The sequence below is a fragment of the Elephantulus edwardii genome, unplaced genomic scaffold (genome assembly GCF_000299155.1).
Source record: "Elephantulus edwardii isolate Elephantulus edwardi_28Jun2011 unplaced genomic scaffold, EleEdw1.0 scaffold00521, whole genome shotgun sequence".
NCBI lineage: Eukaryota > Metazoa > Chordata > Mammalia > Macroscelidea > Macroscelididae > Elephantulus > Elephantulus edwardii.
Window position 1 is genome coordinate 310,660 of NW_006400271.1, and position 26,147 is coordinate 336,806.

Consider the following 26,147-nt stretch of genomic DNA (forward strand, 5'->3'; position numbering starts at 1 on the left):
TCCCTGTAAGGAGGTCCTACTGAACTGGTGTCCCCTCATTCCAGCAAACTTGCACGCTCAGCCTGTGTCATTGCCTTTGTCTCAAATTGTTGCAGTATAAAAATCACTCTCCATTTGCCCCTGCTGACAGAAGGTGAAGGAGAATAAAGATAAGCAGACACTCTCTGAATGTTTTTGTAAGGTTTTTGCTTGTTTGTTTCATATTCTTTTGAACACTAAGATTTATTTCAAACAGCACACGGACATCTGCAGGACAGAGCCAGGCGGGCTGATGTTAAGCCCCACAGTCCCTGGGCAGATCAGGCCCCACAGCAGCTGTCAGGACGGACCTGCACTCAGGGGTGCGGCCAAAGCTGCAGCAAGCAGGACAGCTCAGAGGCCAGCTCCATGAGCCCCCAGGCCCTGCCCCACACACCCAGCACCCAGCTGGGTGGATGTGCAGGCAACAGCCCAGCAGTGGTTCAAGGAGCTCATCAAGGACAGGGCACAGCAGCATCAAGAGCACTGGAGAGCTCTACCAGGTGGCCACAGGGTTTTGGGAAACAGCCTTCAGGACAGCACTTCCCAGCTTCGGCTTCCTCAAGAGTCTTTGTTTTCCAAAGTTTAAAAACAAAAATGAAAAACAAAAAACAAAAACAAAAAAAAACCACACATTTTCAGGGAAAAGTAGATCTGTGCATGCCCTGAGTGCACAGGCTGCTTCACTGGACACGTTCGGTGAAGTTCTCAGGGAAGACGCCCTGACACTTCTCCAGCTCTTTGTGCTGATTCCAGTCACTCTCCTTGACACCCATGAGCCAGCCTTCATCCTGCAGGAGAACAAGCACCCTGGTCATCCCAGTGATGGGGATGGGCAAGGGGGCAGGCAAAAGGGCCACCTAACCCCACCAGGGATGCACCTCACTGGAGATCTGCTGGGGGACAGCTCCATCCATACTGCCTGTTCACCTCCTCCAGGCCTTTGAAGCCACCTGAAGAAGGGTTCTTCCAGGCAGTGCCCTGACATGCACCTTGGCCCAAACCCAGTTGCCCTACATCTGGTATGCAGACAACAAGCCCCTGAAAACAAGATCAGATGTCCTTTGAGAGTTTCCACCAACAAAACCAGAAAATCTTAGTGAGCTCTGGTCAGTTAAAAATGCCCAGAGTTTCCCAAGGCTGTCACACCAAGGTCTTCACCAATGTGGCCTTGGCTTCAAGACTGATCCTCGTTGGTGTCTCATGCCCAATCCTGACTTCTGGAAAGGCAGCAGCCATAAGCATCTGTTGTGGCCAGTTGGTGCTGCTCACAAACATGTTGGGCTTGTGCCTCATGGGGCTGGCCTGGCCAGGCCTGGGAGCTACATGAGTCTTTGTCATTCAGCTGGGCATCATTATCTGCCTAATCACAGACCCTAGTTAAATCCAGTCTGATCCTTCTATCCACCTGGACAGCTCCTAATGGAAACTGGAGGCCAGGATTCTGCTTCTTGAAACCCCACCCACTAGAGACATCAGTGGAGATCTATGGATTTAGGAGAAATGAATGATTTAATAATTGGTTAAGGGAAATCCTTGTTACTCTGGCCTCCCCCCCTCCCCATTCTTCTCCCATGGAGCTTCTGGTGGTTTTGAACCTTGTGCCTTTGGGATTGCAGTGTACCTTCTTACCATGGGGCCATCAGAGCTCCCTGCCCTCCTCCTCTGGCCCTCAAATCTCACATAGCACCCTTCACTCAGATTGCCCACAATCTAAACCAGGCTAGAACTATCCTCACTGACAACTAATTCATATTAATATCTTGATGGCTGATTAGATTCTCTGAAAGCAGGAAAAGCCCACTAGGACCACTATACATGATTAGGGAATTCAATTGGGTGGTAATTTGATATCATCATGCCATCACCCAACCACCAACACATCCCACAAACATAAACACCACAGGCTCACTTTAGAACAATGAGACTTATGTTAAGGCCTGCAGCTCCATAAACAGAAGCATCATACCCGAACCTGGGAGGGGTAGGCCCTGTCATCTCTTTGCCATCTAAACGTTCTCGGAACAACTGACAAGACTGATGAAGGAGAAAAAATTATAGCAGAAGGATCTAGAAAGCATCTGGGAATCTCATGGGGGGCAAAGGAGGGGAATCTAAGGCCAGGCAGCAGGGGCCCGCCCTCATTGGCAGGGAACTACATGGAGCCGTGCGGACAAAGGAGGGGACCTTGCGGGCATTAACTGTCCTGGGGAGGACAAAATAAGGTTGGGAGGAGAGAAGAGGATAAAGACAGGAGAAGGCAGACAGGGCCCAAAGGAGGAGGCACCAGGACAAAGAAAAGAAGGCAATCCAGAGGCTGATGTAAAGGGAGGCAGGAAGAGGGCAACTGTGACTACATGGGGGAGGCAGACCATGGAGAAGGAAAAAGAAAAAGGGGCAAAGGGAGTAAGAGTTAAGATGGCAGAAGTGCAAAAGCAGACACAAGATGCAGAGCCGGGGAAGTGCCTGCGGCTGCCCAGCTCTTACAGGCTGGTTTTGCTGCCCCCTGCTGGCCCATTCTGCCACCACAGCCACAGTGCACGCAGTGGACTCTGCTCCCAGGCCTGCTGCGTTGGGCCTCACCTGCTCCTCAGGGTTCTGGAACGGGATGACCAGCACCACATCACCCGCCTTCAACTGAAGCTCATCCGTGTCTGTGGCTGTGTAGTCATGCTGAGCCTGCACCTGTAAGAGGTTGGGGGAGCGTGTATACCAAGGGACAAGGACTTCAAGCTCATTCCTGCCTCAAAGCTCGTTGGGTCACCTCCAGACAGGTGTACTTGGATGTGGGGCTGCAAAGAGGGGATCAGCAACCACAGGGCCAGGGCTCATGGCCATCCATCTGTGAGAAGCCTATGCCTGGTCAACGATACCACTCCCTCAGCTCAGGGTCTGCTGGTCACACTGTAAAAAGCAAACGATCCCTCTCGGGGCCTGGAACAGGCACCATCACTGGGGACCCACCCTCTGCTCACCTTGAACATGAATCCCGGGGGCAGGTCCAGGCGTCCGGCCCCACTGCCACCCTCCACGGCACCATTCACAGTTGCTGAGAAGGTTTCTACCACAACAGCTGGAAGGGAGTTCTGAAGACAGAAATGTTACAGGTTTGAAGAGTGGTGCAAAGAGGGGAAGCAGGAGGGTCTGTACCTGATACCACACTGGCCTGCCTCTGTGACCCAGGACAGGCTGTAAATTGGGTCAGCATGAGGCTAGGGGCAAAGGAAACACAAGCAGGCACTGGCAGACAGACAGAACCTTCACCCCTGGAGTCTTACAGAGGCTGCTTCACTGGCTGCCGTCTCCCCAGGCTCTTGGGTTCCAGTCACAAGTTCAGTCCCTCCGGCTACCTCTGAGGCCTCCCCTGGCTGCAACATAATGGTCACAGGTCAAACATAGCAAACTACAATCAGAGTATGGGGGGGAGGCCACAGGAGAACACTGGCTTTGGCTGGGAGCAGGGGCCATTCAATGCAGGAAACCCCGGGGGGAGGGTTCAAGCCCAGCCACAGGTAAAGAGAGGTGCTGGTGGGCTGATACATGGTGTGCTGTGAAGATGGGTGCAGGCAGGTCCCAGATTCCATCTTCAGCAACCTCAGCAGGCCCTGGCTTCAAAGGCCAAGACTTTACAAGTCCCAGCCTCTTTGTGCCCACTTTGCCTTCCTTTGCCCTGACACTCTCAGGAACAGCCACCATGTGTGGCTGTCCTGGCCTTAACATAATAACTCTGCCTGTAAGTCCAGCCTGTCTCCAGGCCCAAGGAGAGTGTGATAAAGGATGGGGCAGAGGCCCTAGGAAGATCATGGGACAGTATCAGTCTGCAAAGTCAGGCTGGCAAAGATAGGTATTCACTCTCACTCACTCCCAAGCTCCAGGACCTCAACCTTCCTGGTGGCCGCCTCCTCCATCTGGCTTTTGGGATGCTTAAATGAGGACATTCTGGAAGCTTGGGATAAATCAGCAAGTGTTCTAAACACTCCCTATGTGGGGTGGAGGTGGGAGAGGCTGACACAGAGCTATTTCCTGGAGGACTGTGCAGACATCTGCCCAGAACTTGAGGTCAGTGGTTTGAGGAGCCAGTCCTCTTGGAGCCTCAGCACAAGACCAGGTCCTTGCCCTTAGGCCCACAGTGATTCTGTCCATCCTGTGCCCATCCTCTCCATGATACACCCTCAGTGACCAAGAGCAGGCCAGAGGGCTGGCTGAGCACTTACTTGAGCAGGGTCCAACTCGGCTGTCTGGCTGGGCCAGGACACAGCGAAGGTACCCTCGGCCATGCTGGGCTCCCCAGAAGGCCCACTGTCAGCAGGACTCTCTGTGGGCTGGTGGAGGCCACAAGGGGAGAACAGGAAGGAGCAGGGGAGGCCAAGGGAAGTGTTGGGTAAGGGCACAAGATAGAGAAGACAATCAAGTCATGAATGACCCAGTCCTACCAGAGGGGGGACTCACAGGGCCAATGAACCCTGCTAAGCAGGTGTGACTGCTCTTCATTCCTACCATTGCAGGGCAGAGAGGGACACAGGCATGACTGTTGCAGTCAGCCCCACTGAGGCCCATATCCTGCCAGCTTGACCAGGCCTTCCTTGCTGAGGTCTACTTCCTGCCAGCTTGGCAAGGCTCTCTCCTCACTCTTCTATGAAACACTAGTGTGTTGGGGTGCCCTCCTAAATATTCCCATTTCCAGTCTCTGAGATTTGGAGGCTTTCCTGCTCCTGCCAATATCCAAGGATCCGGCTCTTGACACACGAACATTGTAGCAACCAGGTGAGCTCTCTCTGACTGACTAGAGCACACCTCTGTCACCTGCAGTCATGCCTGGTTCTCAGTATCCAGGGTCATGGCTGCAGGTTCCCATGCCAGAAGCCTAGGAGAGCATATTTTAGAAGGTAGCTGAGCAAGCCAAATAGCTGGCCGGCATGCACATAGAAGACCACAGACATCACCCAGGCCTCACCCATTGTGTGCTGTCAGATGATGGTGCTGCCCTGCATCCACTGGCCAGGCCTGTTCCTGAGGGTACCAGGCCTTACTTACTTCCTCTACCTCAATCTCTCCCTCCTCAGCCCTGTGTGACATACTTGACAGACCTACAGCCCTGATCGCCTCATGGGCTTGGCCCTCCCCAACCCCTCTGAGTGAGAGCATTGTCACAGGCCTCCATCAAGCTAGGTCACAGCACCTGCTCACAGATCTGCTGAGGGCCAGGAATCTGTATGGGGACTGGGCAGTGGAGCAGCTGATGGAAGGCTGCCATGATTGCAAGTGTGAACACATGCTTTCACACCGAGGGCACACACTCCCCATATGAGGAGTGAACTCATGCCCCTGCAGGGAGCTGTGGACCCTGCACAGACACAGTCTTACCTCCCAGAGATCCCACGGGATTGGCTGAGTGAAGCAGTGTGGGGAGGACAAAGTAGCACAAAGGTTAGGGACAAACTGAGGCAAGTTAGCGGTCTCCACAACTTCTCACCCACCCTTGTGCTCTCCATGCCAGCAGGCACGGCGCAGTCAGGCTAGGGTCAGATGACCCAGTCCTGGATACCTCCCAAGAGCCTGCAAAGCTCGTGTGAGAAGTGCTACATGAGGCCCACAAGAGAAAGCAAAGTACTAACACCACCACAACCCCTACCCCGCATTGCTGATGCCCCCCCAGCCTGGCTCCAGGCCTCCACGCCTCCCTGCTCCATGGTTAGGACAGGAGCAGAGTCAAGAAAGCTGAGGCAGCTGGAGATAGGGAACCTGGTGACCCCCAAAACCCTACATCCAGGACCTAGATGGTTGGCATTCAGACTAGAGCCTCACCAACCTGACCAGAGGGTGTGGGTGCTTTCACAGGGCTCGCCACAGGTGGGAGGGAGTCGAAGTCCAGGTCCAGCAGGCTGGCCTGCTCTGGGAAGGGCCCAGGGGCCTCAAACTTGGCAGCAGCAGTAGCAGAAGAAAGCAATTAGTAACAGATGTTGGGTGCACGAGACAGAGGCATATGAGCACATGTCTAAGGCCTGAAGCATGCACAGATGCATGGATACACACAGAAGCACTGCAGCCAACCTTAGGGTTTTCACAGGTCCCTAGCCTAGTAGTGACCCACCAGCAGCCCTCTGCAGACACCACTCCAGGCCTCTGGGTCACCCACCAGGCCCAATGCCAAGTCCTCTGGACAGGGTGGTGGGGTCCACCTGACTGTGCCTTAAAGCTGCTCCCCTGCCGCTACTCCTAGGAAGCAGCCCTGGGCAGTTACAGTAGGCTGGCTGGGGGAGTCCCCAGGATAGGGGATCCACCACCTCGTGCAGAAAGGATACCCTCAGGTCAGCTACAAAAATGAGTAAGGGCTGAGTGAGGGCACTGGCATAAGCAGTCCATCTTCAATGTGTGGCTCCCAAATGCCAGAGGGCTTCAAAAGTGCTTAGTATTTATCATCAAACCAGCGGGCAACCTCCAACTAGCCCTACCTACAACCTCCTGGTGGCTAGCAAGCAGTCCCAGAAATGTGACACAGTGGCCTCGCTACATTTGGAGAAATTCTGTGAGATGAGCCTGAACATCCTGAGTCTTCACTTGGGGAAAGGGACAGGTCCTGTCTAGGGCTTGGGTGACAGCCGTGGTTGAGCAACAGCACAAAGTACTTCCCCAGACTGCTTAATCTCAGTCCTCAACCTTGCCTCACGGGGTCTTCTCCTTAGGAACTAAAGGGTACTCTACTAGAAAGGTCCAGTAGAGCAGATACAAAGTACCAACCTGTGTCTTCTGCCTGCCCTCTGTAGGGTTAGGAGGGGCACAGATTTAAGGAAGAGCACTGTAGAGGCCTTTCAGCCTGAGCCCCACACCACAGGGTGGCCCCACCAACTCCATGGTTTCCCCCTAAAGGGCTGAGATGGGGTGGAGAGGCTCAGTTCTGAAAGCACAGCCTGCTGACCCAGAAAGCTCAGGGAGACCTGGTCAGGTGCCACATGAGGTCAAGCCTAGCACCCCAGGAATCATTTCCTGAGCCGGGAAGGCTCAGACCTCAAGCCCTTCTCCAGCCTAGCTCACCCAGCTATCTGAAGACAAATGCATTCAGGAAGTCTCAGTACAGGAGTAGGCTGCCTCTTTCTCAGTTCACTCACTGCCCCTGCCCCTCACTCTCTATACTTCCCATGAGGAGTGCTTCAGCCCAGACTACCAGTCCCTCATGCTGCCAAGGACATTCTTCTTCCATGCATAGATGCAGGCTGCTCACCACCACAAGGTGAGGCCCCGTGAGCAGTGCTGCCCATGGAGGGGAAGCTCCAACCCCATGCACAGCACCCTATGAGGGGGCAGAGACCCAGGCCCCTGAGAGAGGTGGGAGGGAACAAACCAGGGGGGCATGCAATGTGGGTGCATGCCTGGCCTCAGATTTCTTCCCATTAAATGGATACAAGGACCTCCACCCGGAAGGCATAACCCCTCTCCTCCCTTCTGCATACTCTCTGGCCCCAGGAAGCAGAGGCAGGATGGCTAAGGGACAAGTTAGAGAAGGGGAGGAGTCTGGGACACACCAAGCAGCCCTGATGGCAACTCCACCTGCCAACAACTTGCCACCTTATGAGTCCAAGGTCACTCACAGCTGACCTTTCAGTGGGTTTTCAGCACTGTAAATTGCACAGGAGATTGCCTGTCTTTCTCCCACAGTCACTGATAGATTCGAAGCACCAGAGAGGCAGGTCTTTGGATCAACAGGACTAGAAGACTTGGCCACCAGCACTCCCTTCCCCTCCCTGTAGTAGTCCTCCCATAAAACTGACTGACGGGGTGAGGAGGGTGGGAAACCTATTTAGATCCCCAGAGCTTAGTCCAGGCAGGGACCTCACTACCCGACACTCAGGCCCTACATCCAAGCTCCATAGAAGTCAGAGACCTAGAGAGAGCTCTGCTTCACCCATTAAGACACAGAGGCCTAAAGACATGGTCTAGCATCAACTTGGGCAAGGCTGGCTAAGCTGTGCCCCCTCCAGAGGCATTTAAAATTGGCAGCTCTGCTCTGCAGCCCAATCAGTGCCACCAGCTAAGATCTGTCAGCAGCTCTGGAAGCTGAGGCCCAGAGCCTCTGTTCAGACATCTAGGTCTCCCCCACAGTCCTGCACAGTCTCTCACTACAACAGTACCTTGCTCAGCCACCGGAGTGACAGTAACTTCTGAACCCTTGCCTCTCACCCTACACAGGCTCTTGTCTCTGCCTAAAGCTCTCTGTTCCCCTTCAACTGTCCCAGGAATCTTCCCTGGACATGCGACTCCCGTCCCTCTCACATCCCTCCCATGCTCTCTGTCACACTAGGAACCCCTGTGGGCCTGTCTTCTGTGACTCTACTCCTGCCCCTCCCACAGCCCTCCCATGCTCTCTGTCACACTAGGAACCCCTGTGGGCCTGTCTCCTGTGACTCTACTCCTGCCCCTCCCACAGCCCTCCCATGCTCTCTGTCACACTAGGAGCCCATGGTCAGTCTGTCTCCTGTGACCCCACTTCTGCCCCTCCTACATCCTGCCCCATACTCTGTCACACTAGAAGCCCATGGCAGGTCTGTCTCCTGTAACTCCATTCCTTCTTCTCCCACACTCCTCTCATGTTCTGTGTCATACTAGGAGCCCACGGTGGGTCTGTGTTCTGTAACCCCACTCCTTCCCCTCCTATATCCCTCCTGTGCTCTCTGTGTCACACTAGAAGCCCATGGTGGGCCTGATCCTATGAGAGAGAGGGCAGGCACCTCTCACCGCGGAGTCTGCCACAGAACATGCTCCAAATGGCTGGATGGAGGGACAGCTGAGAGACAGGCATGGAAGGTGAGAACAAGACAGAATTGGGGTCATCACTACCAGGGTCCCTCTCCTTGAGGCAGGCACAGGCATGAAATGGAGCATCAGGCCGTGCACGTCCTGAGCGTGCAAGAGGAAGGCTGGGCCGCAGCACCTGCGGCTGACCTGGGAAGGGGTGGTCACGCTGATCTCGGGGACAAACGTGCTGTCAAACAGGCTGAGGATCTCCTCTGGCTTGACCTCCTTGGATGGAGTATGTTTGGGAGGAGGAGGGACTGGTGGGCCTTTCCGGAGCTGTGGGTTGTTAGCACATTAAGGGTGACACAGGGAAACACAGTGAAATGAAGGAGTTGACATAGGGGGACAGATAGACAGACAGACAGACAGACAAAGACCATGGTTAGTCACACTCAGGCCACAGACCCATCCAGGTAGCTGAAGAAACCAGACACGAGGACCACAGCACCACCCCAAAGGAGATGAGGCAGGAGGCCTGGAAACAACAGGAAGTAAAGGGGGGAGCTGGGGAGGGAAAAGGCGGGTGGGGAAGAGGGAAGTGAGGGGAGAGAAGGCAGAGAAGGAGAGGGGGCAGGCAAGGTAGGGTGGCAGCCAGCCCAGGCTACTGCACACAGTGGGAGGGTCTTGGCTCCCCCCAATGAGTCCTAGGAAAATCCAGCAGTTGAGGCACAGCCCAGGCACAGCCCTCCGGCCCTTCCATGCTTCCTGCAGACTGTCCCTCCCTCTGAGTCTTGGATGACCTGGACATTCTTTCTTCATCTCCTCGGGGCAGATTGGGTTCAGTCATCTGTGGGCCCAGGGAGACCTCGCAGCACCCACGAGGCTTGGGTTTCTTGTCTGCAGGATGCAGATGAGAGCAGTGTGTGCCTGATGAGTGATGACACTCAGAATGCCAACCCAGTGTCCACAGAGGAGCTGTCAGCCATGGGTGAGCTCTCTTGTTCTGACCAGCTCTATACCACAATCAGCTATAAACAAGCAGCAACACAGCTGGAAGAGCTGCTGCCCATGGATAAAAAAAACACCCACCTGGGCTCACATTAGGCTGCACAGGGTCTCCTCTGAGCAGAAATCCCGAAAAGAAAAATGTTAATTGGAGGAGAAGAGTTCTCTGGAGAGAGCAGTCCAGAAACCCAGGGCCTGCCTACCACACCTCCTACAGACACCTCCCAACCCTGCCCCGAGTTCTTTCTGTCCCTCAAAAAATGACAGTCCTCAGCTCCTGCAAAAGAAAGGTGAAGAAGCAGGAAAGGCAGCCACCTCCAGCAATTCTGGATGCTCCTGAGGACGCAGAGCCTCCATTAGGAAGGAGAAGAAGACAGAGTCAAGTTGTCAGAGACTAGAGTAGACAGCGTAAGGTCACAGGAGGGTGGTGTGAGGTCCCAGACGGACTACTCTGAGAGGCCCCCAAAAATGAATAGGGCCCTGAGGTAGGTTCTGCCTGTGATTTCAGCACAATTCCCAGGGGAGCCCGGCCTGAGCAAAAGCCTTTTGGTCCAAATTTGCTTAGGCCGGCACTGGGACAGAGCACTGAAAGGGAGGAAGTCACGCCCAGGAAGGAAGCCAAGGCTGCAGAGACACACCATCCTGAAAGAGCAGGGAACAGGATGCCAAGACATCATACCTGAGATGGGGACTTGGGAAATGTGGCCCCAGGCGCAGCCTCACCAGCCAGCTCTGGCTCGTGGTTCACTCTGATCTCAGGAGTGGCAGCAGGGGAGCCATCTGGTGGGGACGGAGGGCTCTTGTTCTCTTTGACAAGGGCATTGTCACTGTCAAGGTAAGTAGAGAGAACGTCCTCGTTGAGAGAGGTGCAGATATGTACATACATGGGCATGGACAGCTATATATGCTAGTGTGCCGCGGGAGTCTGTGAAACATGGCACAGCATATGGACATGTGAAATTACGTGTGTACACATCTACTGAGTGTGTGCATGTACGAATTCTGCATGTACCCATGTGTACAGGCACATCCAGAAATGTAAACATGCTCATGTATGAGGTTGTATGTATATGTATGGGTATGTGATTTGTGCATCCATTTATGGAGTTGTACATACACAAGCATTTTGATAGTGTGCCCAGGTGTCTACATGTGAAACTGTGTGTGTGTTTGTGTATATAAGTACAAGGAAAAAAAAGGGATATAGGACGAAACGCCACATATCCACAGGAAGGCCCTGCCCTGGAGATGGTGACAAGCACATGACAGACACAGAGCTTAGATCTGGGGGCATGAGCTCCAAAGGTCACAGAGTCCATGGGTGGCACCAGAGCCAGCCACCCCGGCAGATAGTGTGTTCTATCACGCACCTCACACACCATGCATGCTCTGGACCAGTCAGCACTCCAGCACGATCTATATCAGAGCTATTTCCACCAACCTTCCCCGCTCCCACATGGAGCCCTCATGTCCCCACTCCTGCTCCCACAGCTCAGGACTCTACCTCCACCTCCTGCACCTCACCCCTTCCCCTGATAAAACATCACTGCCTGGTGCCTTCTGCAGTGGAGCAGCAGCAGTTAGGAGCAAATAGACAAGTCCTCCTTAGGCCACACTGCTCAGTACCAAAAACAAAGGTATGATGATACTTTGTGTGAAGGCAGCAGAGAGGACAAGCTATATAGACCGGCACAAAGAAGCTCTCAAACAGGACTACTCAGTATAGTAGCCACTGGTCAAAGCTGGCTGTTTGCACTGAAATGAAATGGCATTCTCAGCTCCTCAGTCACATTACTCACATTTCTCAGCAGCCACATGCAACTACCAGGCACCATGCAGCACGGTAGGTGTGGAATGAAAGGGCCTGACCCTTGGGAGGCCTGTGCTCCTGTCTGTTCTATGACTGTGTTTCATGGGAATGCATGTACGTATGTGTGTATAAACATGCTCATACAACTTCAACACGTACAATGTTTTAAAACAATGCCACTGGAGTCCTTTCCTCCTGGCCTTTCCCAGCCTCCTTCCTCATTCCACTGCACACCTGTCAGCACCACTCCTAGTCTCAGTCTGCCTACTTGCCGGCATTAGGTGGTGTTTCACTTGAATTAGTTGCTTAACTGAGCTCCTGCTGCCTCATTTCCCACCAGCAGCCCCCTGCAACACACTCCACACACAGCTCAGCCCTGGCACTGTGGCCCTACTGGCCGCCCTCTGGCTCAGCCCTGCCCAGCGCAGCCTTACACACAAAGTGCTTGCAGGTTAGTTGCACCTTGGAGCCAGGCCCGGAGCATGCACAGGGGCTGGCCAGGTCACCACAATGCAGCACGCACTGCAGTACCTGCTCTTCTTCCTGCACAGCCTGGAGAACAGTTTAATTTTCTTTCTGTGGATGACAGCATGTGGAGGTCTTCATTTGGGGAAATAGTGGGTGCAGAGTGTTTGGAGGGGGTAAAGGGAGAAAAGCCTTCCCAGCCACTGAAGGTCCGGTCCTCAAGTCCCAGGTAACAGGCAGACACAACCAAGCCAATCAGTGCCCTTAGGTGGGCTGACAAGTCAGGAGGAGGGAGGGAGGGACTTATGATCTCCATCCACCTGAAGAAGGTTCTGTGAGCTGTACCACGGAAGGGGTGGTGATTACAGCCAATATGGGATGATATGGGAGGAGAAAGCCAAGTGTGAGCTGGCTATATGACCAGCAGAAAGCCCCTGCACTGTGGTCAGGAGATCCCACTTCTCTCAGATACTAAATGCTTTCCCAGGGGACCTGGACCAAGAAAGATGCCCACAGACAAGCTCAAGCTTCCTAGCAGCTCCCCAGTGCCCTGGACACTGAAGCTGTACAAAGCCACTGTTACTACCCAGATGGTGGGGCAGCACTTCATTAGCACTGCCCCTAACCACTCATTCCCTAGCATTCTGTCATCTAAGGGGAATTCTGAGGGTTCCTCCCTCAATCAAAAATATGGTCATTTTAAAGGGGCCAGTAGCAGCCATTGAATGCTTTCTCAGTCCTTGACAAGAGCTCCAAATGTCCTGAGAGGTGGACACAGCGACCTGGTTTACAGGTGAGGAAGGCTAGGTCGGTCAGCAGCACACACCAGTGCAGCATGGACACAGACATGGGAATGTACACATGGGTATGCACTCAGACCATGACCAGAAAGGAAGGGAAATCGCAGAGCCTACCATTCCCCAGGAGCCACAGCCAAAAAGGGGCAGGCATCTCCCACCCCATATTTGGGGAGACCCGTCAGGAAACAGGGATCTCTGGGACTGGGATGGGCTTGCTCGACAGGACCAAAGGAACCTTTACAGATGAGAACACCACCATCACAGGTTCTGGCCTTTCCAAGTAGCCAGGAGAGAGGCAATGTCTTGCCTCTGTTTTGAAATGACAGCTTACTCTTCCAGAAGTTTCCACATCTGTTAACACTTTCCACCTGTAAAGCTGAGCAGAAATTTCTATCCCACCTTTACTGTTCCTGTTCCACCAGGAAAGATGTGGGGCCCCCAGCCCGGGTGATGTATAGAGAGATGACTCAAGGGAAGGCCCTTCCATGATCGACAACAACCAAGGACAAGGGATGTACTAAGGCAATGGTTGTTCTAACCTCCTTCTCTGAGCACAGGCAGATCAGCCAGAAAGTCCCAGACTCCCAGAGCCTTCCCACTCAGGAACAAGGCCTGCTCAGCCTGGTTCCACGCAGCATGCACCCCAACCACACTCGCCCCATGCCCACCCACCTGGGCTGGGCCTTGACCGTGAAGGTGTTGCTCCCGTGCTGCTTCTCCAAGCTGACCAGCACATCGTTGAGGTTCTGGTTGAGCTGCAGGGAGTGACAGCAGGAGGTGGAGGGGTCCATGGGACCACCAACTGCCACACATCCCCAAGAACACTCTGGCTTCAGACGCATTAGGTCCTCCCTTGGTCCCTTCCCCCAAAAGGACCAAACTCCTCCTTCCCATCAATCAGAATTTGAAAGATTGCCCCAAACCCACAAACCAGCAGAGAAACACATGACAAAGTAGGCACTGCTTATGGCAACTACTGTTTTTTGAGGGACTAACTTTTCTCTTTTTTTTAATTTGTATTAATTTTCTAAAATGTTCACTCAAAGCTTATACTATGTTTAAATTAAAAAGAAAAATATTTTTCAAAGATTAATTGTTGTTTAATAAAAATGCTTTCAGGCTATACCACAAATGCCAGCAGTTTCAGCCAAGAGAGGAGGGAGGGTTTGTCCCATGCTCATTACTATAATCTGGCCAGTAAGAAACTCAGAGCTTAACTTTTTCCTCCTTAATAAATGCTGCTTTTTGACATATATGCCATGGACTAACTACATAAGTATTTGCTTCCCACAACATATTTTGTTAGTTTGTTAACTTATCTATAAGTTAACTGAAAGGTAAGAAAGAAAAGGGAGGGCCTACAAGACAGGAAACCCACAGGGTGGTAGGTTGGGAGAGACCCTGTCTGGCAATTCTTCCTCCTGCCCTGAGGGTTGTAATCTGGTCATCATTTCATGCCTCTGGCCAGAGACACAGAGCTGTCAACACAGGATGTCTCCAATGCAAGCACCTCCTTCGCATTCAAGTTAAAATATGGGAATGTAAGCTATCCAAGCCCTTCTAATAGCAAGTCCTGGCAGAAACAGTAGGCCTGTAGCAACATCTTAAGCAACATGTGAAAACAATTGAAAATTGAGGAAAATCCTAATTCACTCAGAACAAAATGGGAAACAGCCATGGGTTTCTGCCTTGAGCATCCTGAGAAGACAATTCTCCATCAGGAAGGGGCTGGCCCCACCTTCCCACCATCAGCCCAGAGAGGAGGGCTGGGAGGGGCCGATCCATGGCCAGGCACTCTGTGGATGTGGGCTGCTCAAGGGCCCTGCGGGAAACCGGTCAGAAGCATGTGCTAAACCTCAAGGGGAAAGGGCAGCTCCCAAAGCAAGTGGCATCCACCCAAGCTCCCACACCTTCTGCCTCTAGACCGTGGGCCAGAATTGATGTGGCCTGGAGGTGTTACCACCAGGGCCTACCTTACTCATCTCCTTGTGGAAGTTTTCCTCCAGACCTGCAATGCTCTGAAATGTGTTGACATAGAAACCCACTCGGCTGCAGGAAAAAGAAGGGCAAGGTGAACACAGGAACCATTCAACCCAGACCCACCTCTGGGAGCCATGAAGGCAACTCAGAGGCACCTTGGCTCTGTGGGAATGCTCACTCACACACCTACTCTTACACGAAGATACCCCAAGACCCATAGTCGCTGAGGGGCACAGGGTCCTACAGGCACACAGATCAGCAGACAGACACTCTGGACCTGCCTCTTACCAGTTATGAAGACTGCCTGGAACCTTCTCCCGTCCTCACCTGTTCCACAGAGAGGGCAACTCCTCCTGCAGGTCCACATTCATCTCCTCAAATACCTTCTGGGCTTTGATGAGCTCCTCTTCAGCCTGTGGGGCAGGGCAGATCATTCTTCCCCCTCTGCAGGTCCTCTGTCCAGGCCAACCCAGCCTAGTCCTCCCCACAAGGCCTGCACCCCACTGCAGCCCCCCTTTCTGGACTAAAACTTTGGGGTAGAGACTGACGTAGACATGAGTACCAAGCTGACCACTTGCCCTGGCCCTTAGAAGGCCTGTGCCAATCCTCTGGTGCCTGCTCTGGGAAGGGGATGCCTATGTGGGTTAGGAAGGAGGTGAGGGGTGATAAAGGCATGTTAAAAAGGGTCCTGAGTGCCAGATACAGCCCAGATTGAGGATGAAGAGCGCGCCCAGAGAAGCCTCAGATCTGGCCATAGAACCACCTGGCACTCAAGTTTGGCTCTCTCTCAGGCTATCGGTCCTGCCACTCGCTCCCTGAGACATTGTTTTCCTATGTCTTCATGAGTGTCTAACACCTTTGCTGGTCAGTTCCTACTCTGCCACAGCTCCAGTCTACACCTTGCCCAGCTCAAATAGCCTCTCTAGTCAACCACAAGTCCTCTCTGTCCATCTCTAGCCAAAGCCCCCCTCCCTGTCTGTGACCCTGTCCCTCCCAGATGGAAGCCAGAGGTAGCAATGTGGGGCTATCTAGGAAAGGCAGCAGAAAGGTACAGGTGGAAAGCTGAGCTACTGGAGAGGGTGCCTATTACTGCTTCAGACACCACCTCTGGCATGAGACAGGACTTCGTAGGCCCAGGCCTGTACTTTCTCTTACAAGCAATGCAGGGCCCATGGGGGAAATCTTCCTGCCTGAGGTTCATATTTTCAGACTAGGACAAGGTTGCCTTCTGACAAAGCAGCTATCCGGAATGACTATTTGCCACAAGCACATCATTTCCCCAGCCTGTCCACTGTTCATCTAGCTTCAGAACCCATGACCAGTTTCCATGGCCCCATGCCCAGGGCCATGGGGATCATGGGGATGGGACAGAAAGAGAGCATCACTGCTCCAAGTGGTGGCAATTTGCCAGAATAAGCATGACGTCTTTGCTGACTTTATAAAACCTAATAAAAATGTAAAGAAAGAATGGGGAGAAATATGTTTTGTCTTGTTGGGATGACTCAGATTTGGGGGCCCTTGAGGAACCTGGCCCCATCCCTAGGAATCCCTTTGGTCTTTCCTCATGCCCTGGCCAGGCCAGCCTTGTCTTACTCCTCTAGAGGTCCCAGGCCTGGCAAGGTGGTGTGTGCTTGATGAAGACATCAGCACTCCTCACACTGCATGCCACCTTACCATGATGGCACAACACCTGGCAAGCCCTGTCCTCCAGGAGCCAACTATATTACCCACTCCTGGCAGCGCCCAAACCACCTCTCAGGAGGGCTGGACCTCTGTGAGTGCAGCCACCACCTCACTCCTAACTCACATCCTAACTGCACCAGTGAAAGATGCCAAGAAAGGAAAGGACAGTGAAATCAAAAGTCACCAATCATGCATCTCCATGGGCTACACTCATGGATTGCAGCAGCACTGCAAATAGGGGCTGGCTTTACTTGAGTTCCTGGAAGTCAGGGCCTGCATCTTTTACTCCCAATGCTTCCCACAAGCACATGGGAGTGGCAGGGAGTGAGAGGAAAGCTGTCTTGTGTGGGGGAGGCTTTGGCACCCCCATGACTGTCACTGCTAAGACAGGGAGAGTAGACCAGATGCAGCCTGCCATCTCACCCAGCAGGGCTCCAGAGTCTGTTCAAGCAGACGCTAGGAGACTCTGGCAAATATAGAGCAAGACCGGCTCCTAAGAGCGCAGCCTCAGCAAACCCACAGAAGACCTCAGGCACTGGGGGCCCAGCTCCCATGCTATCCATGGGCTAACCTTGATGGCTTTCAAGGTTCCAGCTAGCCAGGAGGCAGGGGCAGGGGCCTAAGGAAGAGATGCTAAAAAAGAAAACAAAAAACAGGGCATGACTGGGACAGCCAACTAAGGAGAAGGGAAAACATCTACAGCCCAGCAGCCCAGACACTGCGGTCCACCTCTGCCTTCATTACTCTAGCTAGTGAGGCACCCAGTGGCACTCATCCATCTCTCAGGGCTGCTCCTACCCACCAGAAAACAAGGCACCCAGCCTCCTGTCAATGACACTACAGGGAAAAGAATAAGCAAAGACAATGACTCCAGTTAGGAATTTTATTCCCTCCCCAGCGAGGAGTCCAAATGCCAGAGTTGAGAGTCATCCACTCCAGCCCTTCCCTCTTCATTTCCCGAGGCTGAGGAAAATTCAGACCTATCAAGGACACTTGTGCCTTGACCAGCTCCCTCAGCGCTTGAGACTCAGGGTCATCCTGACCTCAGGGTAAAGCTATCAACTGCTCAATGCCTCCAAAGTTAGCCCACAGCCTTTGCCTAGAAGAAACCAGGCAGCAGATCAGGTAAGAGATTGGGCTGAGTGTGCACCTTCCCTAGGGCTTTCAGTACTCAGCATGCATGAGTAAAAGATGACTAAATTGAAAGGCAGATGAAAAGAGATGCAGCTGCCCAGAGAAACCTGACCCCTAACTGGCCAGCCCTCCGCCCTGGGATAGGAAAGGCACTCATCTCAGTCAGGCTGTGTCTCTAGTGACCTGAAACCTGAGTCAGTGTCAACTGGAGGTGGGCAGGAGGTGGGGGTGGGGGTGGGGATTGTCCCACTACTTCCAGCAGTCCTGTCAGCCATGTGTGCACAGGCTGTGACCTGCTTCAAGAGCAGGGTCCTGAGAAGAATTCAGAACAGCAAGGGTGGTAGCCCTGCCTGGGGTGATCCACTGTTCTAGACCTCTAAACTCCTGGACAGGCCTCTAGGCCTCAGCGCCCTGGCCTGGCTGTAGGAAAACCCACTGGTATCAATCAAGGCACTTGTGCCACTGGAGGAACCTCAGTGGAATTCCAAAGCTCTAAGTCTCTACTGGAGACAACTGCCCATCTGCTTCCCAAGGAGCAACCGGTGGGTTCAATACTCGTGACTGAAGGAAGACCTTCACCCTCTAGGGGCATAGTGGGGGTCCACAGATCTCCCCTAGGGGTACATCTGAGTCTGCAGATTCCAGGACCTCTGAGAGTCTGGCCAGTTGTTCAAGAACTTGAGACTAAAATAACAACCCTGGGAACTTGTCAAAATTCAAAATAATGAGCTTCAGGACAACACACATCAGGGACAGGAGACATAGTGGGCCTGCCTTGGAAGCCTTCAAGGAAGACAGCCAACTCAAAACCCCCTGTGGTTCTGTTCTGGAGACAGGATCTCATGGAGAATGCAGGGACTGCTGCCAGCACAGGTACAGAGCTGACCTTGTTTGTCTTGTACCCCTCTCCCTGCCCCACCCCCGCACCCCTACCACATTGGCCTTCAGACAGAGCAGACCCTGGACCCTCCCTCGGTCTTACACATTGGCCTTCAGGCAGAACAGACCCTGGGCCCTCCCTCCATCTTACACATGGGCCTTCAGGCACAGCAGACCCAGGGCCTTGGTCTTACACATCGGTCTTCAGGCAGAGCAGACCCTGGACCCTCCTTTGGTCTTACACATCTGCCTTCAGGCAGGGGCAAGCCCTGAGGCCCAGCGTCAGGACCAGTCCAGTCCCCCAGCCCAGGGAAGAGACTGACCCCCTCCAAGCTGGAGTGGGCCGGTGGGCAGACACACCTGATATAGAGTATAGGACAACAGACTAGAAAGTACCAGCACATGCAAGGTTAGAAGTCAGTGTCACCTGATTTCGGAGCAGGTTAGTTTGAGCTACTAGATGAGCCTGCAGTTTGCCTTGGCACCACTGGGGGGCAGCTTTCTCAAGCAGCGAGACAGGCTGACAGTGGGCAGGGGAAGGGAGGTCAAGGCAAAGGATGGTGGAGAGAAAGGAGGGAGAGAAAAACACAGATATTAAACGTAAAATCCAACACAGTGACAAGCAGGACACCCCCTGGGAGGTGCCAGGTGTCTGAGAGAATGCAGGAGAGCTCACAACCAGGGTGGGGAGGGCACGGTGAGCTCCAGCTGCAAAGGTAAAGTGTAAGAATCGTTCGCTTTGTCTATTGCCTGGCAGGCTGTCCTGCCCCGGGTGACTAGGGCAGTTCTATTGTGCACACAGGACACACTGGGCCCTGCAGACACCATTCCAGTGAAACACAAGCTGGATCTGCACTCATTCTGGAGAGTGACCTCTGAGGAGGTTGTGGTTGTGGGCCATCCAATCAGAACACGCAGCTGACTCTCCAATGGGTTTTCAGAGGCTGAAAATCACATGCGAGGATTTTGCCCACCTTTCTCCAGCTCTGAGCAGGTAGAAGGGACAAAGGATGAAAGCAGAGCCCCTCGTTTCCCACCCCCTCACACCTTCCCTCCCAGGCTCTGCAACCTTTAACTGGTAGTCTCATCTCTGTCAATGTGGCTAATGCCTCCTGGAGGCCTGCGGTCCAGGAAGCAGGGGGACCAGGCATGCAGAGTAAGTGGGTGGGTACAGACAGGGCAGCTGGACCACCTGCCTAACCACCCTCAATCCTCACACCCTGGACTCCATTCTCCACCCTCAACCCCCAGCCCTCCACTGTACCTTGGCAATTTTGGCCTCATCCTTCTTTTTGGCCGTTTGGAGTGACTCATAATGGTGTCTTGCACTGTCATAGTCCACTAGCTTCCTCCCCCTCTTGGCAATGCGTGACTGAAGGGATAGACAGGTAGGGGTCTGAACAGTGCCTGGCACCCATGCTAAGCCCATGCTGGGCCTATAGAAGCTAGCTCACAGCTCTGAGGAGCAGGTGAATATGGAGATGGGGCAGAGCAACAGCATATGGGTATGACAGTCCTCTCTGGCACACCATGAGTCCAGGACATGAACTCCTTGGTGGTTAGGTGCTCACCTGAAGAAGTCAACCATTCCTGTGGGATATTAACCTGTTGCTTGTCAGTGTAGTCTGCACTGCTACGAAGAACTAGTCCCTCTCCACCTGCCCTTAGGCCCTGTCCACTCAGTTTGGGATCTGAGGCCATCATGTGCCACCTGTTAAGGGTAGGTGACCCTCTGCTCTAGGCTGCACTCTCTAGGACCCATTCACCACATGGAAGCTTTATACATTCACAACTGTTGCATGTACCCAGGTCTCAAACTGGTTCTTTGAATACACATCAGAGGCAGCACATCCAGGTTAAAAAAGACGCATGCAAATCACACAGTCTCAGGTGGTCTATAGGCGCATACACCTTCACACCTGATATACCACACAATCACAGTCAGTCCACACTAATGCACACATACACCCCATCCACATACATACACATGCACCATACACACGACAGACACACACCCTGCACACACACCAAGTACATACATACATACACATCACAAGTTCTCCTCCCTCAGGACTAAAGTGCAGACACACAGGGTCTGAAGCTTCGGTGCAGGAGGGTCTAGATCTGGGAATTGAGGCTGGGAGGGCTGACCTACGAGCAAATGTTCTCTCTCAATTCAAAAACACAAACTCATAGCTGATCCTTTAGGGGGCTTCTGGGTGCCTGTCAATCGCATGAGAGATCACCCCTGGTGGATTCCAACAAGCAGAGAAGGGCTGCTTTGTGTTAGTGGCCCAGGCCCCTAGACTACACCACCAGAGCTCAAGGAGGAATGAAATGACAGTCCAGCAGAGGTGCCTGCCTTTAAGACAGTTATTTCAGTCTCCATCCCACCCGTAGGCTGCACCCTAGTAGTCTTTCTTCTCCTTCCAATTTTCCTTAGTGTCAGCTGCAGGTCAGAGTAGTGGCAAAGAGTTACCTCTCACCTTGATGTCAGGAAACTGGCCCAGGTATGTGTCCATGGTAAGCAGTGCCTGGTCCACCAGCTTCTGGTGGTAATCCATCCACAGCAAGTCATTGTTCTGAAAGAGCAAAGAGCAGCAAAGAGCTTTCACTTCCTGAAGGTTAGAAAGTGGGGGAACTGAGGCACAGCTCAACACTCTGCAGCTTTTCAGAGCCTGTTTCTTCCCCTATAAAGTGGAGTACCAGGTCCTGCCTCTGTAACCTCCCACAGATGACTGCAAAGATCATAGAATTCCAGATCTTAGTGACATTTTGCAAGTCATGAGACATAATACACAGATGAAACAAATGCTGGCGAGGTTATGAAGTAACTGAAACCCTTATTCACTGTTGGTAGGAGTGTAAAATGGTGCAACCACTATGGAAGGCAGTATGGTACTTTCTCATAAAGTTGGAAATAGAAATACCATTTGACCCAGCAATTCCACTACTGGGAATATACCCCAAAGAAACCATAACCATCACCCAAGCAGATATATGCACACTCATGTTTATCACAGCTTTGTTCAGAATAGCAAAGAGTTGGAAACAACCTAAGTGCCCATCAACAAATGAATGGCTAGAGATGCTGTGGTATATTCATACAATGGAATACTATGCTGCTTTGAAAAACAAAGAACTCATGAAATATACAAAATGGGTAACCCTGGAGGACATTATGCTGAGTGAAATATTTTAGTAACAAAAGCACATACATTGCATAGTGTCACTGTTGTAAAACGAGGCTGACATTCGGGTTGGGGGAGACTTAGAAAGATGGGATAAATTATGTATATTGTATTAAAACAGATGAGGGAAAGAACTGTTTAAAAGGGATATATGATTAGGTATTATTGTCATGACAGGAGTCCAGAACAAAGGCTGCAGTGTGGAGAGGACTTGGGGAGAGGGATTGTATAACAATGAAAGAATTTTTCTTTTACTTTTCAAGGAGAAGAGTGAACTGGGGGAAGGGGTGTTTGTGTTTGGGTGGTCAGGGAGAAAAGTGTAACAATGAATGAATGAATGAATGAATGAATGAATGGAAATCCAAAGTCTCTGTAAACTTTCAATAAAATAATAATAATTTAAAAAAACCAAACAAAACAGCATGTTCTGCCTTCCACGTAATCCTCACCAATAGTCCAGCTGAGCATCAAGTGCTTCAGAGAAGGACCCTTAGCAAAGAAAGGTGACTTACAGGGACTAGGGAGAAGGAAAAGAAAAGGGAAAGTCAGAAATAACTCAGTGGAAGCAAAGGCCACTGTCCACACACCTCAGCAATCTTGTTCGTTTCATCCCGGCCAGGCCAGTCGGGCTCATATACTTCCTGAAGACATTCGCTCAGCTTCTTGGAGGCCTCATGCATGGCTGTGGACAGAGAAAGACCATCTTGCAGGCAGGGCTGTTGGGATGGAATAAAAAGCTTCCCTTCCCCATCCATCTTCCCCAGTGGTCTGGGGTCAAGGATGAGGAGGGGAGATTGGTTTGCAACCTTTGTCCATCAGCACAGACCTGCCCTGTTGCCTCTTTCCAGCCTGTAGTCCTCGGCAAAGTTGGGCAGAACCCCTCACTAAAACAATGCTTGTGAGAGAGTGAAGAGGCCCCCAAGCCAGGTCTGCTCCAGAGCTCTTACCCTTGACAGAGGCCAGGTAGGTACGGAGGTCCTTCTGCAGTCGGGTCCCTTCAGTCTGCAACGGGAAAGAGGAGGACATAGTCAGGCCACGTAGTTTGTCCCACTCCACACTAACCTTCCTGCTGCTCCCTCAGGAACAAGCCCCGGTGCTCTCCTGGCAGCTCCAGAGCTAGCTGCTTTCTCGCTGCCTCCCCAGAAGACAGTAATGACAACATCACCAGTACATCAAGGGAAATCAGAAAGAAAGGGGTAATGACATCAAGGCACAGCTCACTAGTTCATCGAGGGAAATCGGAAAGAAGGGGTAAGGACAACAAGGCCCACCTCATCAGATCGTTGAATGGAATCAGAAAGATGAGCTGTGCAAAATTGTTTAGCTGGACCTGATCCCAGAGCCTGGAGGATGGAGGCTCCCCTCTGTCCACAGATAGGGGCCAGATTGTGTTCTTGGCATGGAGCAGAGGACCACAAGCAGCATCCCCACTCCTACCCCATCCAAGGAACCTGTCTCCTGAGGTTACTCATTCATTGTGGCCCTACAAGAAGATGCTACCATACTAGATGCTTTCACATAAGAGCAGAGAAGTTGCATGGAGAGGGCTTAAACCAACATATAAGATGTTGTATAATAATGTTTTTGGAAAAAGAGGAGAGGTATGGAGAGAAAGGCGGTGGGGGGGAAGTCCAAAAACTCTTTCTAAAAGAAATTCCATAGAAGAAAGGACACAAACCCTGAGCACGCATCATCCTCACGAACGTTGATCTAACCTTTGAAGGTAGACACAATGAGATACCATCCCTTTCAGAATGGCAATGGTTCAATTAACAGAAAGCCAGGTGTTAGAGAGGATATAGAGAAACTGAAACCCTCATGCATTGCTGGCAAGAAGGTAAAATGGTACAGCTATGATAGAAAATGCATTATGGTTCTTCAAAAAGCTGAACACAGAACCAGCATGAAGTAACAATGCCAATTCTAGTTACACAAACAGAAGCCTGTACACCAGTGTTCACTGAAAAATCTTCACAATTAGCCAAAATGCCCATCAATAGATTGGTGGGCAAACAAAATGTGGTCTGTAACACAAGACAGATGAACCTTGACAACATCAGCAAAAGAAGTCCATCACAAAAGGACAAATAGTCTATAATCTCATGTGTATGAAACATAGAGAAGGAAAAGATTGTTACTGGTTCCCAAAAGTAGGAGAGGGTGGGGATGTTTGCCTGGGGGCATTGAAGCTATGCTATGTTAATGGTGACACAATGGTTTGGGAAGAACAGTGAGTGAACAATTAGTCAATGTTAGGGAATTGTACATGTACAAAATATTGAGTTACCGTATATTTTCTGTTGCATATTTTCACGATAAAAAAAAAAATTAAAAGACCAGAAGAAGTACAGCCCACAAGCATTTCAAACTTCTCAGGAGCTAGGGACTAATGAAAATAGAGAATGAATAAAGTATATTTCACAAGTGCCCACAGCTCACAGCAGTTAAACATTTTGATGGTTAAGATGAAGATTAAAGAATTCTGGATGTGATACGACTATATTCATGTGATGTCATGGAATCTTCCAGACTCAGCTTTTCTCTCTGCCTCCATCATCCCAGCCAACCAACCACTCTCTACCTCTTCTCCTTCCCCACCTCCACCCCAGCCTGCACCACACCCTTGTGAGGGATCCCATGGTGTGAGTGGCCATGCACACACAGGCTTGGGCCACACTAGGGCCCCTCTGTTTCCTAGACAAGGCTGCATTGTGAGCAGGCACATAAGGACAGATGTGCAGGCCAGTACTGACCCTGGCCACCGGTGCCATGCTCTCAGTCAGCCCGCCCTGCTAGGATTCCCTCACTGCTTCCTGCCTCCAGATGATGTGTGCTGGCTTCCAAACTGGCCCCTGGTCACTCAAACAGGATCTTGAGGTCTGAGAAACAACTGTAAAGGCCCCCAGGGGTTCTAATTATGTCCCTTGCAAAGTTAATTGAGGGCACAGTTAGATTCTGGAGTGACTTATCACACACTTTGACCTCTTCCTCCAGCTCAGGCGCTCAGAAATTAGGGCATATCCAACTCCAAACCAATGCCTGACACATCCTCTAAGTGGGATATGGACTCCTCTGTCCCAACTTTACAACTTGCAAAGGGCCCTTCAAGCTCAACGTTCCCAGCAGGTGCTGGCTCCAGCTCTGACTCCTCCCTGCCCCTCTGTCATCAGTGTTGTGGCATCTTCACATTAATTCTCTCTGACAACCACTTTTAGTAAACACTGTTCTGGGCAAGCCTTGGGACATGAAGGAAGAACTGCCTCAGCTCAATAATGAACAAGCAGCAATGATAACCTTGGGAGCCTACAAGCCCTAGCAGCTTCCAGGGGTTCAAGTAAGCCCTCCAGGCATTTTCAGCATAGGACAGTGACCAGCACTGAGTGGGCCCTGGAAGGGGGTGACCTATACCTCCTCTTAGGCCCTGCCCATAGTCAAGTGGGAGACCTACCTCCTCATAGACAAAATTACTGCCCTTGACTAGTGCCAGGCTCATTATGCTTGGTGTTCACAGTAATGATGAAGAAGAAAGCTGAGCTTCTAAATCATTCCACATCAAACCAGCTCACCTTTCCCAGGTTTTCTAAACTTTGCAGGTTGGCTCAAAGTGGGTCCACTGTAGCTGCCTGAATAATTCCTTTAAGAATAGTAATCTTAGGGGAGCTCTGGTGGCCTGGTGGTAAGGAGCTGCAACTACAGTCCTAGAGGCACACAGTTCGAATCCACCAGATGCTCTGCCGGGGAAGGAGGGACAAGCTCCTCCTGTACCAGTCAGATTTGATGGTACACTCACACAAAAATTAAAATTAAAAATAAAATAAAATAAGAATAGTAATCTTGAGAGATGCCCCCAAGCCCAGTCATACACACACACCATCACATCTAGCATTGCCCAGGGGATGGGCATCCCAGAATCTGAAATAAGACCTCAGAGTTATCTACTCTTGTAACTAGCCAACCTTGAAAATCTAGTCAACCTGGAGACACAGTGTCAACTTAAAAATCCTCCCCTGACTACACCTAAGCAGAGAAACCTGGAATCAAACAGCATTGGCTCTCATTAGCCCAGACCGCTATCAAACTGCAAGAGATGCTCTGCCCAGAAGAACCTGGGGGAACCAGAAACCAGGGATCCAGAAGGCGACTCTAAAGACAAGCAGAGAAAGGAACTGCTCTTAGGCTAGGCCACAGAACGCTTCACTCTGAGGCTTTCACCAAAAAGCCAGCTGCTCTAGGGAGGTTCCCCCATCACTACCCGAGGACTGGAGCCCAAGGTCAGGAAGAGTTGTTACCCCAGTGTCGTCACTCCCAACCCAGACAGTTGCCCTCAGGATTGCAGAGTCTTCTCGAGAGGAAACTTGAAAGAGGACAAATATGGATTGAAATCCCCAAACCACGCAAACCAGCTGTGTGGTCTTGAAAGAATTACTGACTTCTCGGAGTGTCGAGTTCCTC

General features: G+C 51.8%; 1 protein-coding gene across 1 annotated transcript in view; it reads right to left on the minus strand.

Annotated features, from left to right (window-relative positions):
• Positions 1 to 701: 701 nt before the first annotated feature.
• The window catches only part of BIN1 (bridging integrator 1), a gene marked incomplete at its 5' end in the record, with an annotated part of 29,165 nt that continues 3,719 nt past the window's right edge, over positions 702 to 26,147 (minus strand). Inside the window, 17 exons of the mRNA XM_006903146.1 lie at positions 702 to 809; positions 2,602 to 2,703; positions 2,994 to 3,104; positions 3,297 to 3,386; positions 4,233 to 4,340; positions 5,383 to 5,406; positions 5,828 to 5,935; positions 8,956 to 9,084; positions 10,433 to 10,580; positions 13,501 to 13,583; positions 14,802 to 14,877; positions 15,136 to 15,221; positions 18,932 to 19,024; positions 19,769 to 19,876; positions 20,991 to 21,086; positions 22,283 to 22,377; positions 22,643 to 22,697. Of these exons, the coding sequence (XP_006903208.1) occupies positions 702 to 809; positions 2,602 to 2,703; positions 2,994 to 3,104; positions 3,297 to 3,386; positions 4,233 to 4,340; positions 5,383 to 5,406; positions 5,828 to 5,935; positions 8,956 to 9,084; positions 10,433 to 10,580; positions 13,501 to 13,583; positions 14,802 to 14,877; positions 15,136 to 15,221; positions 18,932 to 19,024; positions 19,769 to 19,876; positions 20,991 to 21,086; positions 22,283 to 22,377; positions 22,643 to 22,697 (1,620 nt within the window). The remainder of the gene's footprint in view (positions 810 to 2,601; positions 2,704 to 2,993; positions 3,105 to 3,296; positions 3,387 to 4,232; positions 4,341 to 5,382; positions 5,407 to 5,827; positions 5,936 to 8,955; positions 9,085 to 10,432; positions 10,581 to 13,500; positions 13,584 to 14,801; positions 14,878 to 15,135; positions 15,222 to 18,931; positions 19,025 to 19,768; positions 19,877 to 20,990; positions 21,087 to 22,282; positions 22,378 to 22,642; positions 22,698 to 26,147) is intronic.